The sequence below is a fragment of the Pyrus communis genome, chromosome 16 (genome assembly GCF_041283825.1).
Source record: "Pyrus communis isolate YQ-2024b chromosome 16, ASM4128382v1, whole genome shotgun sequence".
NCBI classification, from domain to species: domain Eukaryota; kingdom Viridiplantae; phylum Streptophyta; class Magnoliopsida; order Rosales; family Rosaceae; genus Pyrus; species Pyrus communis.
In genome coordinates this window covers 10585620-10602543 of record NC_142580.1, presented here as the reverse complement: position 1 = coordinate 10602543, position 16924 = coordinate 10585620, and the positions used below count along the sequence as shown (strand labels likewise).

The window sequence follows — 16924 nt, the reverse complement described above, 5'->3', positions numbered from 1 at the left end:
GCTAACAACAACTAAGAGTACAAAGTGATGAAGCTCCAATACATGAGAGCTGAGTTAAAATGAGAACCCTTTAGTATGTATTTTATATATCAGGATTTTTTAGCTGTTAAATTTTTTATAAAGGATGAAATGAGATACAACCACTAAATTTTTGGTGTATCAGATACATCAAAGTATAATAGAATTTTCGTAAAACAAAATTAAATATAATCTCGGTCTATGCAACTTGGAACATTAATTTCACTAAAAAAAGGCAAGTGATTTGGTGATGGAATTTGTTCAACTAATTAACTTTATCAAAAAGCGAGACATGGTTTTGTGTAAGAACATAAAACAACTTTCAATATTAAGGGTAATTCACAAAGGATTCAGAATTCTCTGTCAATATTTTCACCAAATAATATGGTAAACTCTTCATAGTTGGATCAATAATGTTAATGTCTCCACTCAGCTCGACTAATATGGATGTGATGACAATATGTATTTATGATGAGTTTTTAATACCACATAGTGACCAGTTTCATTGTTGTGGATGCATTTATTTTCGTGGAAAATTACCTTGGCGAGTCTCTTGAGTCATCTGCTCTTTTGATCGAAGAACTAAAATTTCTATAATTCAAATTCTTTAATTAATTTTTCTGACGAAACATATGTTCAAGTATCTTTGTAAATATCATATCATCTGAAAAATGTTAACAAAAGGGAGGAATCATGCAGAAGCGAAAGAAAAAAACAGATGTAAAAGCTTGACATTCATGACTTTCTTGACAAATTTTATGCAATCAAATTTTAGTTTTAGCAACCCCGTCGTTCAATAAACGTTTATTATATACTGAGAAAGTGATTGTGCCACTTCGTCCACCGCTTGACCCAACTTCTTGTGCTAATACCACATCATGCCAAGTACCTAAACAAATTAGGGTTGTCTTTGTCCCGCTCTAAGTAGTCTCTTGTGATTAGATCTTCGATCCTCTTTTTTATTGCTTTGAAGTCGGGCTGAAAGAAGAGACAATGGAGGGAGGAAAACAAACACCACTCTTTCAGAACCAAGGAAAAGGGGTTAAAATAGTATAAAATGAGAAGGATAATTAAAAAAAAGCACTACACTAACCTTGAACATGCGACCTAACTGCTCTACACACTCCATAACCAACTGCTGATGACCCAAAACTTTACGGCTCTTCATAATACGCACAATTGATGCATCGATGGCATACCGTCTGTCCTTGTCAACATCTTCAATTACTTTCTTCTTCTCGTTTACCGGTGGGAGTGGAATCTGCATGATGATCACAATGATAAGTTAACTGATCACTCACATGAACACAAAATTAGAAGACAAAAAGACAAGATAAAACGTAAAGATCCAAGTACCTTGATCCTCGTCATTTTGTCAGTAAACTTAGCGTTGAACTCAAAGTAATCAGTAGGGGAGACAGTTTTTGTGTTTGGTTCCTTATTAAGGATCTTATATTTGGCACATGACAAGGAATGGAGTAGTCTGACAACATCATCATCAGTCAAGTTTAACCGAGTCATAATCTCCGAGTAACTCAGTCTATCTGAGGTATTGAATAACAGCAGGGCTAAAGCCTGAAGTAAGATAAAGAAAAATCAGTCTTAGAAATAAATAAATCTCCAATAGATCAGCATCTCACAAGCTAGACCAAAAATATGAACAGTAGATCACATATTAGGAAAGTTCAATTAATATATATTAAATACATCACCTGATAAGTCGTCACAATAAGCTCTATGGTTTTTGGTTCAAATTTCCCAATGATATTACAAGTACCCAGTGAGTACATCCATGTAAGTTTTCTGTGTTTTGTCTTTGTTTGATAGAATTCCCTGAAAAGTTCTACACACTTAACCTAAAGCAAGAGTGAAACATAAAGAAGTCAGAAACTTCCCCAAGATTCTTAACCCAGCAGATAGTAAATTTTGAAACGAGATTTTCTCAGCAGAATCTGTATACCATTTCTGGGGGTAGGTTGAGGTCAAAAGACTTGTAGCTTGGCCAGAAGCCAGTGGTCAACACAGTAACTGTCAAATCAATCCCAGGATTTGCCTGCGGATTATTTTTCAGATACTCCTCAAAGCCAACTTGGTTGTCCTTGGCCAATTTTAAATCAGTAACCTGCAGAAAAAAAAATGAAACCAGTTTTTCTTTCGTACTCGTATCTCCAGCAGTAACCCAGAAATTCATGCATGCAAGTAGAGAACATTAAAAAGAAACATTTCTTGAAGGATTTTTTAGAACAACTGACCATTCCCTCCATCTTTGAGGTAAACTGACCACCACATTGTTGCTTCAGTTTTGTCAAAATACATCTCTCATGGTCATCATTAGCACTCTTGTCAAAAAGAAGACGTCGAGCAAGCTTTTTCCTGCCAGAAATTAAATACGTATAGTTAATCTAATGCCTTCTAGTTTTAAACTATATATAATCATCTATAACCTTTCCCTACAACACATTAGATTGAAAGCAAACAGTTTGAGCAATAAAAGTGATACCTATAGAACTCAGCAAACAGGTCCTTGTCACTAATATAAGCCAGCAACTTTACCACCTGCGGTTTGAATGGCCTTTATTTACTGAATTTTTCTACCAGAGTAAGAAAAATGTAATATGTCCATGGAAGGTAAACAAATGGAATGGAATGGTACATCAAGAGTTCAGACCTTCTCAAGTGTCTCCTCAATGGCTTCATCACTTAACTTTTCACTCCCACCTTTCTTAAGAATGTTATCACAACAAGTGGCAAGTAGTTCTGCACTAGAGCTTCCAGCAACACCCTTGTTGCAAAAGATCTCAAAAGCCTCTTTTAGGGCCTACAGATGCACAAAAAACTATCAGTTATGCAGAAATAATTGGTGGCAACAATAAGAATCTTAAAGCCCCGTTAAAATACAAACCTTGTGGAAAAGAGTATGGTTTTGGAAACATTCATTGACGTATGCTATGTACTTATCATGCAGCTCAATCACTTTTCTAACAAAAACCTGAAAAGCAGTCATATTAGTTGTCACTCAAGCAAATCAAAAGTTCCACATGTGCAATTTCATGAAATTACCTGTTCCTGCAAACCAACCACATCCTTTTTCTCTGCCTGTGGGGGAACAAAAAAGTCAGCATTCACATATAATTACTTGTCGAATACCATTACATGAACAAACAATCTGAATCAAACGAAGTGATCACTGGACTACTGATAAATCAAAACTGACATCATAAAGAAGCTGTCTAGTTAGATATGGGAAACAAGAAAAGTCAACAAATAGGACACTCTTTGGAAAAATATGAGCAATCCTTTCTCTTTACACTATATAACATATCCTATCATCCCCTCTATGCAGATTTAATGAATCTATTAATGGTGCAATGGAGCTTCCAATCCTTGTGGATAGGAAATTTTAAAATTACAATAAATAATAGAAGTAAAAAAAAAAAAAAATTTAATGAAGATTGTAAAGATCTAAAATTTTGGTCAAGAGGCTATATTATTTCCTCCTTCCCCCCCCCCCCCGGGGGCGGCGGTGTCAAGAGTTTGGTTTTCATTTGAATCTACTTTCTATGGCTATATTATTTTCCCCCATGGGACTATGGGAGTCTCTAATTTAGAATTTCATACAAAGTCTGACCAGTAGACAGTATTCAGTAGAAAACCTTCTCAGCAGCCATGAATGTATAAAATAATAGAGAAGATGGTCAAGGCATATACCTTCTTGTTGCTTGCTGCATCTTCTGCCAGTTTGACTAAGGCTGTTCCTTCAGCAGTAACATGCTGCATCACGGAACACCATGAAATATTAAAAGCATGAAAAAAAAACAGAAATGGAAAGATATATACGCTAATATGCTACATACCAGATCACCTTTAACCCAGAAAAAATAAAGGAAGACTGCTAACCTGCTTGAATATTTGAGAAACAGGATCCAAGCCTCGAGGTATCTTAGAAAATAGCCTGAACATTCTAGACAGATCATCCACCTTAAACAGAGAAAAGAAAAATGATAAGATACAACATTCGTCTAGTTTTTTTCCTTCAGAATTCCTTCAATACAACAACAACACAGCCTTATCCCATACAGGGTCGGCTGTATGAATCCTAAAACACCAATACGCTCAGTTTTGCGTCAAGTCTTATGTTAGCTCCAAGTACTCCATATCTTTTCTTAAAGTCTTTTTCCAAGTCTTTCTAGGTCTTCCTCTACCCCTTACACCCTCAACCTCTGTCCCATAATCGTATTTTCTAACCAATGCATCTGTGGGTCTTCGTTTCAAACGCCCAAACTACCTTAACCGATTTTTTCTCATTTTATCTTCCATTGCGGCCACTCCTACTTTACCTCGGATATCCTCGTTCTTAATCATGTCCTTTCTAGTGTGCCCACACATCAAACGAAACATTCTCATTTCCGCTACACTCATTTTTTGCACGTGTTAGATGCTTGACCACCCAACATTCCATGCCATAAAACATTTTTGGCTTTATTGTCATCTTATAAAATTTCCCCTTGAGTTTTAGTGGCATACGACGCTTGCATAACACACACAATGCATTCTTCCGTTTCATCCATCCAGCTTGTATTCTATGGTTGACAGCTCCATCCAATTCTCTGTTCTTTTGCAAGATAAATCCAAGATATCTCACTTGGACCCCCTTCCCACGTACTCTGTCTCAAATCTACTTAGGCGAAGAATTTTGGGGTGCATTTGTTTACCTTCGTTAAGGTTCACTGGATTAGACTGGACTAAATTTTAGCGTAATCCCATGTTTGTTATACGCACGGACTAATGTTAATGAGACTAAGTTTCACTTGCCTACACTAACGCCTTTGCTAAACTGTCTTAGCTAGAGCCCGAACACCATGGGACTGCTAAGACCTCCTCTCTCTCTCGCATCGTAGTCGAGCTAAGACCTCCTCTCTCTCTCTCTAGCATCCCAGTCATGCTGATTGCATCATCTACAACAAAGACAACTTGTCATCTCCAACCACTCCCGCCGCATCCACTTCATCTCCGACCACTCCCGCAGAGTCTTTGTCATCTCCGATTCTTTGTCCGCATAATCTCTCTCTCTAACTCGATCGTCGTCTCAATTTTTGCCTCTAATTAATGGTTTGTTGGATTTGCAGAGTTGGCCAATTCGATCGATTGGCATGGAGGATTTTAGGTTTTTTGAATTGGATTTTGGACATTTTGAAATGGATGATTTTGAGTTTTTTTATTGGATTTTGAGTTTTTTTTTTTTAAGTGAAGGATTCTGGGGGGTTTTAGATTGGTTCTGGGTTTTTGGATTGATTTTGGGTTTTTTGAAATGGAGGATTCTGGGTTTTAATTTTGAGTTATGAATTTTAATTTTTGAGTGATTTGGGAGATCTGTGTTTCATGATTTGGGAATTCTATGTTTTGTGATTTGGAAGTTCTAGAATTTGTTGAATTGGGGAGTTGTGATTTGAGTTAGATCCTACTTCTTCAGGTACAAGGGATTATACATCCAACTTTTAATATAGTGTATTGCCACTTTAGTTGAGAGTGAAAGAAAAGTTGGAAGTCCAAGGAAGTTGAGAGTGAAGGAAAAGTTGAAGTCCAAGGAACTTGAGGACGACGATTTTACGTAAGTTGAAAAATTATGAAAAAATGTTTGTGTGCTTTCTTATTTGTATGAATTGGCTTTGTTTCTAAATGGGTTCTATAGATAGATGCACTACTCTTTACTTAAAATAATAATTATTTTTCTTATCCTAAAATTTGGGTCAAGAGGCTACATTATTTCCTCCTTTCCCACCCCCCCCCCCCCCGGGCGGCGGTGTCAAGAGTTTGGTTTTCATTTGAATCTACTTTCTATGGCTATATTATTTTCCCCCATGGGACTATGGGAGTCTCTAATTTAGAATTTCAAACAAAGTCTGACCAGTAGACAGTATTCAGTAGAAAACCTTCTCAGCAGCCATGAATGTATAAAATAATAGAGAAGACGGTCAAGGCATATACCTTCTTGTTGCTTGCTGCATCTTCTGCCTGTTTGACTAAGGCTGTTCCTTCAGCAGTAACATGCTGCATCACGGAACACCATGAAATATTAAAAGCATGAAAAAAAAAAAACAGAAATGGAAAGATATATACGCTAATATGCTACATACCAGATCACCTTTAACCCAGAAAAAATAAAGGAAGACTGCTAACCTGCTTGAATATTTGAGAACGACGATTTTACGTAAAAGTTGAAGTTGAGAGTGAAGGAAAAGTTGAGAGTGAAGGAAAAGTTGAAGTCCAAGGAAGTTGAGAGTGAAGGAAAAGTTGAAGTCCAAGGAACTTGAGGACGACGATTTTACGTAAGTTGAAAAATTATGAAAAAATGTTTGTGTGCTTTCTTATTTGTATGAATTGGCTTTGTTTCTAAATGGGTTCTATAGATAGATGCACTACTCTTTACTTAAAATAATAATTATTTTTCTTATCCTCCTTTTTAGTTTGTTATTGCACCAAACACTTCACTGAGTTGGTCCAGCATAGTCCAATCTAAACCAATCCAGCATAGTCCATGAAGCTAGTCTGGTCCAGATAGTCCGGTGCAACAAACGCACCCTTAGAGCACTTCCACCAAAGGTTAAGCTTCGCATTTACTCCCTCGTGCGTTTCATCTATCCAATGGACAAAAATGTAGATTTTAACATTCTCCGAAGGTACCTTGTCATCTCGAAGCAATGCATGGCACCCCGAGTGCTCTTTCTCAAGTAATTGTGTTGCATAAACAGACAACAGCTCATGTTGAACTTTCTACAATTAAAAAAATAATAACATTAACAGTAAGATTTCAAATTCTACAGATATTTGCATCCCGACTTAACTTACCTAGACTTACATTCCATAGGAATATATATATGCATACAAGGTAAAGTCATAGAAATAATCAAATACAAACCTCAAGCAGCTTTGGCTCACTACTAGAGTGCAAGTAGTGAGAAACTCTATCTTTCTCCTGTTTTAAACATTCCTCTGCCTGGAATTTCACACAAAAATTAAGCTCATTGAAATTGTGTCATAAGTGTATAATATACAGTTATAACAACAAAGACAAGCATAATGGAGTTTACTTTTAGCATATAATCCGGACAAGAATCTTCTAAGATCCAATTGGAAGCTTTTCGAGAATAATAGGCAGCGGTGTGTTTAAGCATGTCTGCTTCAAAGTCATTTTCATACTGATCCATTTGCCCCATTCCAATCTCAACAAATATATCCAGACCTTTCTTCAACAGAGCTTGATCAATCTGCTCTCCTTCACGTTCTTGATCAATCTGTTTCGTAAAATGTCAAGTAAATTTATTTCAACTTAAATACGAGAACATGCGGTTCAGGTAAAACGGAAACGTACCAGAGATAATACAGCATCTCTTACTTTTGCTTTCAATTCTTGGCAGAACTGAAAATCCAATTTTAGGGCCTACAGATGCACAAAAAACTATCAGTTATGCAGAAATAATTGGTGGCAACAATAAGAATCTTAAAGCCGCGTTAAAATACAAACCTTGTGGACAAGAGTATGGCTTTCTAAATCTTCCTTGATGCATTCTATGTACTTCTCATGCAGCTCAATCACTTTTCTAACAAAAACCTGAAAAGCAGTCATATTAGTTGTCACTCAAGCAAATCAAAAGTTCCACATGTGCAATGTTCATGAAATTACCTGTTCCTGCAAACCAACCACATCCTTTTTCTCTGCCTGTGGGGGAGCAAAAAAGTCAGCATTCACATATAATTACTTGTCGAATACCATTACATGAACAAACAATCTGAATCAAACGAAGTGATCACTAGACTACTGATAAATCAAAACTGACATCATAAAGAAGCTGTCTAGTTAGATATGGGAAACAAGAAAAGTCAACAAATAGGACGCTCTTTGGAAAAATATGAGCAATCCTTTCTTCTTTACAGTATATAACATATCCTATCATCCCCTCTTTGCAGATTTAATGAATCTATTAATGGTGCAATGGAGCTTCCAATCCTTGTGGATAGGAAAATTTTAAAATTACAATAAATAATAAAAAAATTTAATGAAGATTGTAAAGATCTAAAATTTTGGTCAAGAGGCTACATTATTTCCTCCTTCCCCGCCCCCCCCCCCCCCCCCGGGCGGCGGTGTCAAGAGTTTGGTTTTCATTTGAATCTACTTTCTATGGCTATATTATTTTCCCCCATGGGACTATGGGAGTCTCTAATTTAGAATTTCAAACAAAGTCTGACCAGTACACAGTATTCAGTAGAAAACCTTCTCAGCAGCCATGAATGTATAAAATAATAGAGAAGACGGTCAAGGCATATACCTTCTTGTTGCTTGCTGCATCTTCTGCCTGTTTGACTAAGGCTGTTCCTTCAGCAGTATCATGCTGCATCACGGAACACCATGAAATATTAAAAGCATGAAAAAAAAAACAGAAATGGAAAGATATATACGCTAATATGCTACATACCAGATCACCTTTAACCCAGAAAAAATAAAGGAAGACTGCTAACCTGCTCGAATATTTGAGAATAATAGACAGCGGTGCGTTTAAGCATGTCTGAATAATAGGCAGCGGTGCGTTTAAGCATGTCTGCTTCAAAGTCATTTTCATAGTGATCCATTTGCCCCATTCTAATCTCAACAAATATATCCAGAACATTCTTCAACAGAGCTCGATCAATCTGCTCTCCTTCACGTTCTTGATCAATCTGTTTCGTAAAACGTCAAGTAAATTTATTTCAACTTAAATACGAGAACATGTGGTTCAGGTAAAACGGAAACGTACCAGAGATATTACAGCATCTCTTACTTTTGGTTTCAATTTTTGGTAGACCTGAAAATCACAATGATATATTGCCCACCATATTACAATCTGTTGCTCACAAAAATCAGCTGAAGATGTGAAGGGATTGTGATGGAAGGCATTTTCATACAAATTCTACCATGAAATCGGTTCGGATGAGGGAGGAGAAGCAATTGTATATAATAAAAAAATATATAAAAATGGTATGGAAGTCAGTTTGGGCTATGGTTCAATAGGCAATCAAAAGAATTCATCAAACAACGTGATTTAAGATGGCACATAAGGGTTCCAGCACAACTTACGAGATCTCGGAAGCACGTAAGTCCAACTTCATTTAAGGGTGGAAGTGATCTCCCAGCTATAAAGTAGCGATCAAGATAATGAAAGAAACCAGAGAGACACCTGACCATAATTTTATGGTTGGTCCACCTTTTCACAAGCTCTCTCAACATGAACTCATCATTCTTCTCTCTCAAAGATGGAAAAACCTGACATAAGCATATAAAATTAAACTCAACAACAGAAAGAGCATTCGTAAGCCAAAAAAAAAAAAAAAAAAAAACACCTCAAACAACACTTGGGGATTGGGAAGCGTTGAATTATCCCTGACTACACATGCCACGATGAATATCATATCAATGTGCATTGAGTTCTAATAGGTCTATAGGCGATGTTAGATAGTGCAGAGCATTAAGATTCTAACTTTAGCTTAATAAAAAAAACAGTTTGTGACATTGTAAACAATCACAGTAAGAACTGGGACTAGGAAAATGAAAAAAATAAATAATAGCTAAATGCTTCCTCACCGTCGAAGTAATGTACTCTTTAAAAGATTTCCTGTACTTGTCATAGAGCTGCTGTGAATAGTTATGTGGTGGCTTTTGAGTGCACATATCGAATATGGTTCTGCAAATAAAATTAAGAACAACAAAACACAATCAGCAACAAAACTCAACAACAGCCAATGACAATCATAAAGATTAAAAGTTAGAAAGAAATACGTGTAGAGCAACATGTGGTCCTCAGAGCTGATCTGCGGCTCGGGCAACTCGTTCTTCACCTTTGTGATCCCCTTCTGCATGATCTCCCATCCTTGTTTGAAATTGATGACCCTCCGGTCGTTCATCCAGCCAGCGTGTAATTCGCAAATGCAAAAACCAAAGACTCATCAGAAACCCTAAATCAACTAGTTCAATCAAATTCAAAGCCAAAGAATCATAAACCCTAAATGCTCTGTTAGACAGCGAATTGAATACGCGATTCCCCAAACAGTGAAATTCCCCACGATTTCACAACAATCAATCAAACCTCAAGATTCAACTTTCCGAAATCGAACACCAAATGCGAAAAATTACCAAGATTACAGCCCCAATCAATGCTGAAAAGCACCAGTTCATAAGAGACAGTAATAAGTTAAAGAAACTGGTGTAAAACCAATCGGTGATCAGAACAGAGATCAAGAATCGCGATGTGTGAAAGTAAGTAGCGAAATTCACCTGAGCTGGGAAGCGGAGAAACTCTAATAGGAGGAAAGAGATAGCGCGCGCGCAAGAGAGAGTGGGGGCTGGAGGAGGAGGAGGATAGCAGACGAAGACGACGAAGTCCAGCTGAGCTTTAAGAGGGAGAGAGAGAGAGAGAGGGAGACCGGTGAAAAAAAAAGGAGTTTGTGGTTAAGGCAATCTTATCCGAAATCCGCAATCATTTCATTTCAGCATTTGTTTATTTATTTTGCTGGAAAAAAAGCACTTTTCGATTTCTGCGTGTCCTACTATCAATTCATTTCAGTATTTATTTATTTATTTTGCTGGAAAAAAAAAAAAAAAAAAAAAAGAATCCAGTAATTTCGGTTATTTTTTCCGTATAGGGTGGCGGGGGTTTTTATTTTATTTTATCATTTTTGGGTAGGGCTGAATAAAAATCTTGAATTACCCGAACCCGACTGAAAATTTCACAAACCCTCAACCGAAATAAAAAATCTCAAAAAGTTTGGTAACCCAAACCGAAAAAAACCTGAATATTTTTGTATGGGAATTGGGACCTGGTTGTCAAGATGTTCGATACTTCCGAACCGATACATAATACATATTTATTAGCATAAATAAGCATTGGATTCGGTTGATTAAATCTCAACCGTAAAAAGCTCACTCTCTCTCTAATCGCTCAAATCAGGTATGCACGCTTTCTATCTCACACAGACCTCTTGAATCTCTCTGCACTCTCTCTTTTCCTCCTCCGCTCTGTCAACACTCAACACTCTCTCATATCTCTCGAATCGTCTCTGCACTCTCTACTCTTCTCCTCCTCCCTCTGTCACAAAAATATTGTCCCTTGATTTGGATTCTGAAATTGTGAATTAGGGTTTTGAACTTTCAATTTGGGGATTTAGAATTAAAATTAGGATTTCTGTTTTGAATTTCATGTAATTTCAATTACTGCTTGATTTCTTTGTATTTGGTTTCAATTTTTCTCCATTTTGAATTTTGATTGAGGGATTTCTTCGATCTCTGTATTGTTTTCTCTTTGGTTTTTTAGGGTTGTTTGCAAATTTGAGATTTGGGGACTGCAAATTTGTGATTTGGGGATGCATTCATACGATCTTTTTAAATTAGGTTAATAGTTGCCGACTACATTCATTCCCGATCCGGCATCGAAAAACCGAAACAACTTCGAGAATCCCTAAATTCGGGAATACCCAAAGTTCAGTTCGGTTTCGGGTTTTGGAATCCCACCCCGAAAATGATCGTTTAGGATTCGAGGTTTGGGTTTCGGTTTGGGATTCTGACTCGAACTGGCCCTATTTTTGGGGTTGGTGATAATGTTTTGCGGTTTATCATCTACTTTCCTTTTTCTTTTTTCTTTTTTTGTAAATTTCTCATAATCAAAGAGGACAAATAGATGACCATTTTATTGTAATGGTAAAAAATAATTTTTTTAATATTTTGATCCAAGTTTGATTTTTAGTAATTTCAATTTTCTTGAACAACTAAGTATTGAACCTACTAGCGCTATCATTGTACTAAACAAAATTAGAAAACATATCGGCCCATTCAAATTGTAATGAATAGTTTGGTTCGGTTTTAACCGTCAAAAAAATTAAACAGTCGAAGTCATTGGGTTAGCTGGGGATAAATTTTTCAGTGTGTCGAGAACACGATTCAGTACACAAAGTGTAACAAAACAATTGGTTAGAATTTTTTTTTTTTTTTAAGTTTTCAGCAAGGTTCTAAAAATTGCTAGGCGCTAGTCGGGCGGTAGACAAGGGCTTAGCGCCTAGACGGCCTAAGCGGATATATATAAATTTATTATATATCTTGTAAATAAATGCCTATTTACACCTATAAAAAAATAAAAAATAAAAAAACCATACTTGTATGGATAATAAAAGAATGATAAAATACAAAAATAGAAGTAGAAGAATACACAAATTATATACATCCAAAAAGTTCAATATTTAAAAAACAGTAAGCATATAATCATAATGAGGAGGATTTGGATTATAGACTAAATTCTTCTTGTTGATGAATCATGATCCTTGTATTGGATTAGACATAGACTAAATTATTTAACCTTGTTGTATCTGGTTTATTTCTTTTCTTTGTATGTATCCCCTAAAAAATGCTCCAATTTGTTTCACTATTGGATGAACCTGTAGTAAATCCATCATTTGCAAATTAGGTACACCATTTCCATAAGTATACTACCATGAAACCAAAAAAGAAAAAAGCACACAATTAATAAAAAAATGTAAAAAATATATAATAAAAAAAAAACCGCCTACGCCCCGCCTAACTCTCCGCCTAGGCCTGCCTAGCGTCCAGCTTATTTTTCCAAACGCCTTGCCCAAAATCGGGGCAGGGCTCCACCGCCCAGCGCCTAGGCGGCTGCCTAGGCCGATTTTTAGAACAACGGTTTTCAGTAAATTATATTATTACACATAGTGTACTGGACCATGTTTTCGGCACATTAAAAATCTCTCGTGAGAGAGAAGGATGCGTAGGATAATGAGTAAGTTTAAGTTAGAAATTTTGTGTTCAAATTCTTCTCTTACAACCAAACAAAAATGAAATACTGTCAAACGAGCTCAAATAACCTACAACCTTTTTTCAAATAGATAGTCATACATGTCTACAAATATAATATAATTCTAGTCAGTATAGGATAACTGACACACCCCGACCCGGAATGTTCACTAGGACCCCAAATCAAGCTGTGCTGGCCGACACCTGGAAGGTGACGAAGTCATAAAGTGTGATAGTATATAAAATGTGAATAAATTAAAACCTAAAAGTGCTTAAGAACACGAGTGCCCGATGAGCGGGTCTGGACCCATTTCACGCGTGATAAAGAGCATAGATATAGTACAGTAAGGTAAGATAATGATTATACCATCATCAGAAGACATCTATACTGAAAAGTACCACGAATCCCCGTCGATACAAAACTCTGTTGCTAGAACCTAGAGGGGTGCAAAAATAGAAAATGTGAGTGAGTGAAACAAAACTTTTCAACCCAATTTCAATTACCAAAGGTAGTAACCCCTCGCCGTAACACTTGTATAATTTCCCAGAAAATAATAGGTGTGACTATAACTCTAAAGTTTAACCAAAATAACCGTCTCACAGCTATGCCGTGTCAAATATCTCAACAAGAATAAGTAACCCAGGTGAAATAAATCAATATGAAACAGTATGTCAGTTGGATCCACCTATTGTGGCATGTACGGCTGAACCAATAGCTCATCAACATGCTAGCTAGAGTTACCTCACGTGACCTGTACGGCTGAATCAATAGTTCATCAATCAATGCTAGCATATAAGTTGAGAGTCACCTATAGTAACCTGTACGACTTATCCATATCTCATCAATCAATGCTAACATATTTAAATTAGGATTACTTGATTGGAGTCATTCGTCAATTGGGAATGTATTAAAGATATGATTTGAGTAATTAATCATTATCTTTAATTCTTTGACTTTTCCTTGTCAAGGGCAGTTGAGTTGTGAGCAGTCTTATTCAGCTGCTGAGACCTTCAGGGGTGTGAGTTGCACGTGGGAGTATCTGAGGAGCTTGCCCATTTATCGAGGGCAATCTTGTCTTTCTAGAGCAAAAATTCATGTGTCGCCTCTAGAATTTTTGGGATTATTTTTGGTTCCACATTCAGCATAAGTAAACGAGAACATATATCAAATTAACAGAAAAATATCAGTTTTTACTGTATCTCACTCTCTCTCTCTCTAAGATTCTTAATACAGAAAGAATAGCCTGCAAAATTATGCAATCATATGCAAGAATCCAAACCCAATACCAACCACAATAATTCTTTATAATCGAACAGGACGATGGATAAAATCATCATTGTTCCGTTGTTGAGAGAGAGAGAGAGAGAGAGAGAGAGAGAGCAAGCTTTTTTTTCTGAGTGGTGGGAACCATTGAAATCATGCAAATATGTCTGTTATATTTTGTTATTCACATAATTGGCGTGAAGGAAGCAGCACTGAGCAAGTTATGATGAGTTTCTTGGTGACTCAGTAATAAGCTGAAATGACATGTGAGTGCTAACATCAACTAAGAGTACAAAGTAATAAAGCTCTAATACATGAGAGCTGAGTTAAAATGAGGGAACCCTTTAGTATGTTTCAAAATATTTTATATATCAGGATTTTTTAGCTGTTAAATTTTTTATAAAGGATGAAATGAGATACAACCACTAAATTTTTGGTGTATCAGATACATCAAAGTATAATAGAATTTTCGTAAAACAAAATTAATTATAATCTCGGTCTATGCAACTTGGAACATTAATTTCACTAAAAAAAAGCAAGTGATTTGGTGATGGAATTTGTTCAACTAATTAACTTTATCAAAAAGCGAGACATGGTTTTGAGTAAGAACATAAAACAACTTTCAATATTAAGGGTAATTCACAAAGGATTCAGAATTCTCTGTCAATATTTTCACTAAATAATATGGTAAACTCTTCATAGTTGGATCAATAATGTTAATGTCTCCACTCAGCTCGACTAATATGGATGTGATGACAATATGTATTTATGATGAGTTTTTAATACCACATAGTGACCAGTTCCATTGTTGTGGATGCATTTACTTTCGTGGAAAATTACCTTGGCGAGTCTCTTGAGTCATCTGCTCTTTTGATCGAAGAACTAAAATTTCTATAATTCGAATTCTTTAATTAATTTTTCTAACGAAACATATGTTCAAGTATCTTTGTAAATATCATATCATCTGAAAAATGTTAACAAAAGGGAAGAATCATGCAGAAGCGAAAGAAAAAAACAGAAGTAAAAGCTTGACATTCATGACTTTCTTGACAATAGAATCCTTCCCACTAACTAAAAACCAAGTCGTGACGGCAGGATAGAGATCCCAGCCGGATCTCACCCCATCAAATCTTAAGGATCAAGAGATTCGGACCTTTGAAATTTGATCCAACGGTTACAAACATAGGCCTTTCTAAAGTTAATAATAATTGTAGCCTAGTTGAAATTTTAAAAGTCTGGATCCTTAGGACTTGGTGGGGAGATCCGGCTGGGATATCTGTCCGTGCCGACAGGTACGTGCTGCTTCTTAGCTCGCAATTACCATCAACAATTGTGGAAACTTCACCACCTCTTTCTTCTTTAACTGAGAGAACGAGATATTTTTTTATGCAATCAAATTTTAGTTTTAGCAACCCCGTCGTTCAATAAACGTTTATTATATACTCAGAAAGTGTCTACCGTCTAATGAACAATTATGACATAATAAATGGTGAGATGAGACTGAGAGTATCTCTCCTTCTTAACCTCAAAATGGCTCTTGCAAGTGACCATTTACCACAGTGGTAGAAAGGTGTTAAGGCATTGCATGACGGCGTGAGTTTAAACCCCGTCGGTGACTAATCTAACATCTAATCTAACAAAATCTATCGTTTGACCAAAAAAAAAAAAAAAAAAAAAAAAAAAAAGCTCGAGAGGGCTAATTATATATGCATCCTTTGAACAAGGAAACCCTACCTTTACCTTTCCCCCTTGTTTGGTTAGAAATAGAATATAAAGTACAAGAGGTGGTGGTGATCTCAGCAAATGGATCCCAAAATCTCAAGTTTGACAAACTTTATTGAGTTGGAAATGCCCAACAACCAAGCTCGTAGTGACGGGGGCCTCCAATTTTGGCATTCATGAGAGGAGAGGAGGGACAGCCATTTCTGCAATTCTGCTGCTCTTGCACTTTTTGAGTTGGGATTTTCTTTTATTTATTGAATTAAAACTAACCTTTAATTTTGCTCCCATCACTTCCATTGCATTACCATTTTCTCTGCATTTGATAATGGGTAGTACTATTTACACTCATTTTTACTTATTACATACCGCTTTTATTTTTCGGCCGTCGTATCAAATGAATTATAAAATCAATGACTAAATTAACAAAAATGTGTAAGAGGTAAAATAGATGTCTCAATAGCCCTATCCTTTGGCAATTCATTGAATTCAACTACCTACAAAAATAACACCCTTCTTTTCTTTTTTTTTAATCTTTTTTTTTTTGGTTCTATTATAATTTTGACGACCTAGACCAACTAGAAAATCTCACTTTTGCCCTTTCCCTTTTATTGTTAGAATAAAGAATCTACTGGTCATATTTTATGCAAAGTTTTGTTTGCAATCCCATTGAAATCCCACATTCTAGTATATGAATGCAGACGAGCATAAAATTTGTAGTTCAAGTGATTAAATGTAATTACTTGTATACCCGAAATCGTTGCTTCGCATTGGAATGATAATTAATCACGACTTTGATCCCACAGCTGCCTGTCTATTAAGATTCGATTCCGTATCAACTCGGTAACAAACAGCACTTACTTTAAACATTATTTAATCAGCAACGCAAAACATCTTACCGAAAGCTACTCCCACCTCCCAATGGCAGGGCTGATATCATACCAAACTTCTTAGCGATATGCTAAGATCAAACGCTTACTTTAGTGGCCAATTTCTGACAGTTGATGCATTTGAAGTGCATATCCCGCCAACGGTCAGAAATTCCCCATGACATCAGCAAAAATGAAAGTAATAACACGAATCGACCAAACAAATCA

General features: G+C 36.2%; 1 protein-coding gene across 9 annotated transcripts; it reads right to left on the bottom strand.

The window, feature by feature from the left end:
• Positions 1-651: 651 nt before the first annotated feature.
• Positions 652-10591, bottom strand: LOC148689953 (cullin-1-like). Of its 9 annotated transcripts, none has more exons than XM_088687686.1 (26): positions 10322-10591; positions 9827-10203; positions 9632-9731; positions 9128-9313; positions 8808-8855; positions 8533-8730; positions 8343-8405; positions 7700-7735; positions 7541-7627; positions 7388-7456; positions 7107-7310; positions 6935-7012; positions 6700-6789; positions 6004-6066; positions 3916-3996; positions 3727-3789; positions 3079-3114; positions 2921-3007; positions 2687-2836; positions 2519-2574; positions 2271-2391; positions 1979-2140; positions 1731-1874; positions 1375-1593; positions 1112-1279; positions 652-996 (listed from the first exon to the last, which is right to left on the bottom strand). In XM_088687686.1, the coding sequence occupies exons 2-26, from the start codon at positions 9949-9951 to the stop codon at positions 895-897; spliced, it is 2736 nt and encodes a 911-aa protein (XP_088543812.1). In that variant the 5' UTR covers positions 9952-10203; positions 10322-10591; the 3' UTR covers positions 652-894. The 9 variants fall into 9 exon arrangements, with proteins under 9 accessions (XP_088543812.1, XP_088543810.1, XP_088543809.1 ...); XM_088687684.1 differs by having other exon boundaries at positions 7412-7456; positions 10322-10587; XM_088687683.1 differs by having other exon boundaries at positions 8832-8855; positions 10322-10587.
• Positions 10592-16924: the final 6333 nt, after the last annotated feature.

What these genes read in the sequence shown, in the direction of transcription:
- LOC148689953 (XM_088687686.1), bottom strand. Translation starts at nt 9,951, where the DNA reads ATGAACGACCGGAGGGTCATCAATTTCAAACAAGGATGGGAGATCATG. An exon ending in ATGCAGCAAGCAACAAGAAG is followed by an intron (nt 7,736 to 8,342) that starts GTATATGCCTTG and finishes GCTCCCCCACAG; the next exon opens with GCAGAGAAAAAGGATGTGGT. An exon ending in GTCCGGATTATATGCTAAAA is followed by an intron (nt 7,013 to 7,106) that starts GTAAACTCCATT and finishes GTGAAATTCCAG; the next exon opens with GCAGAGGAATGTTTAAAACA.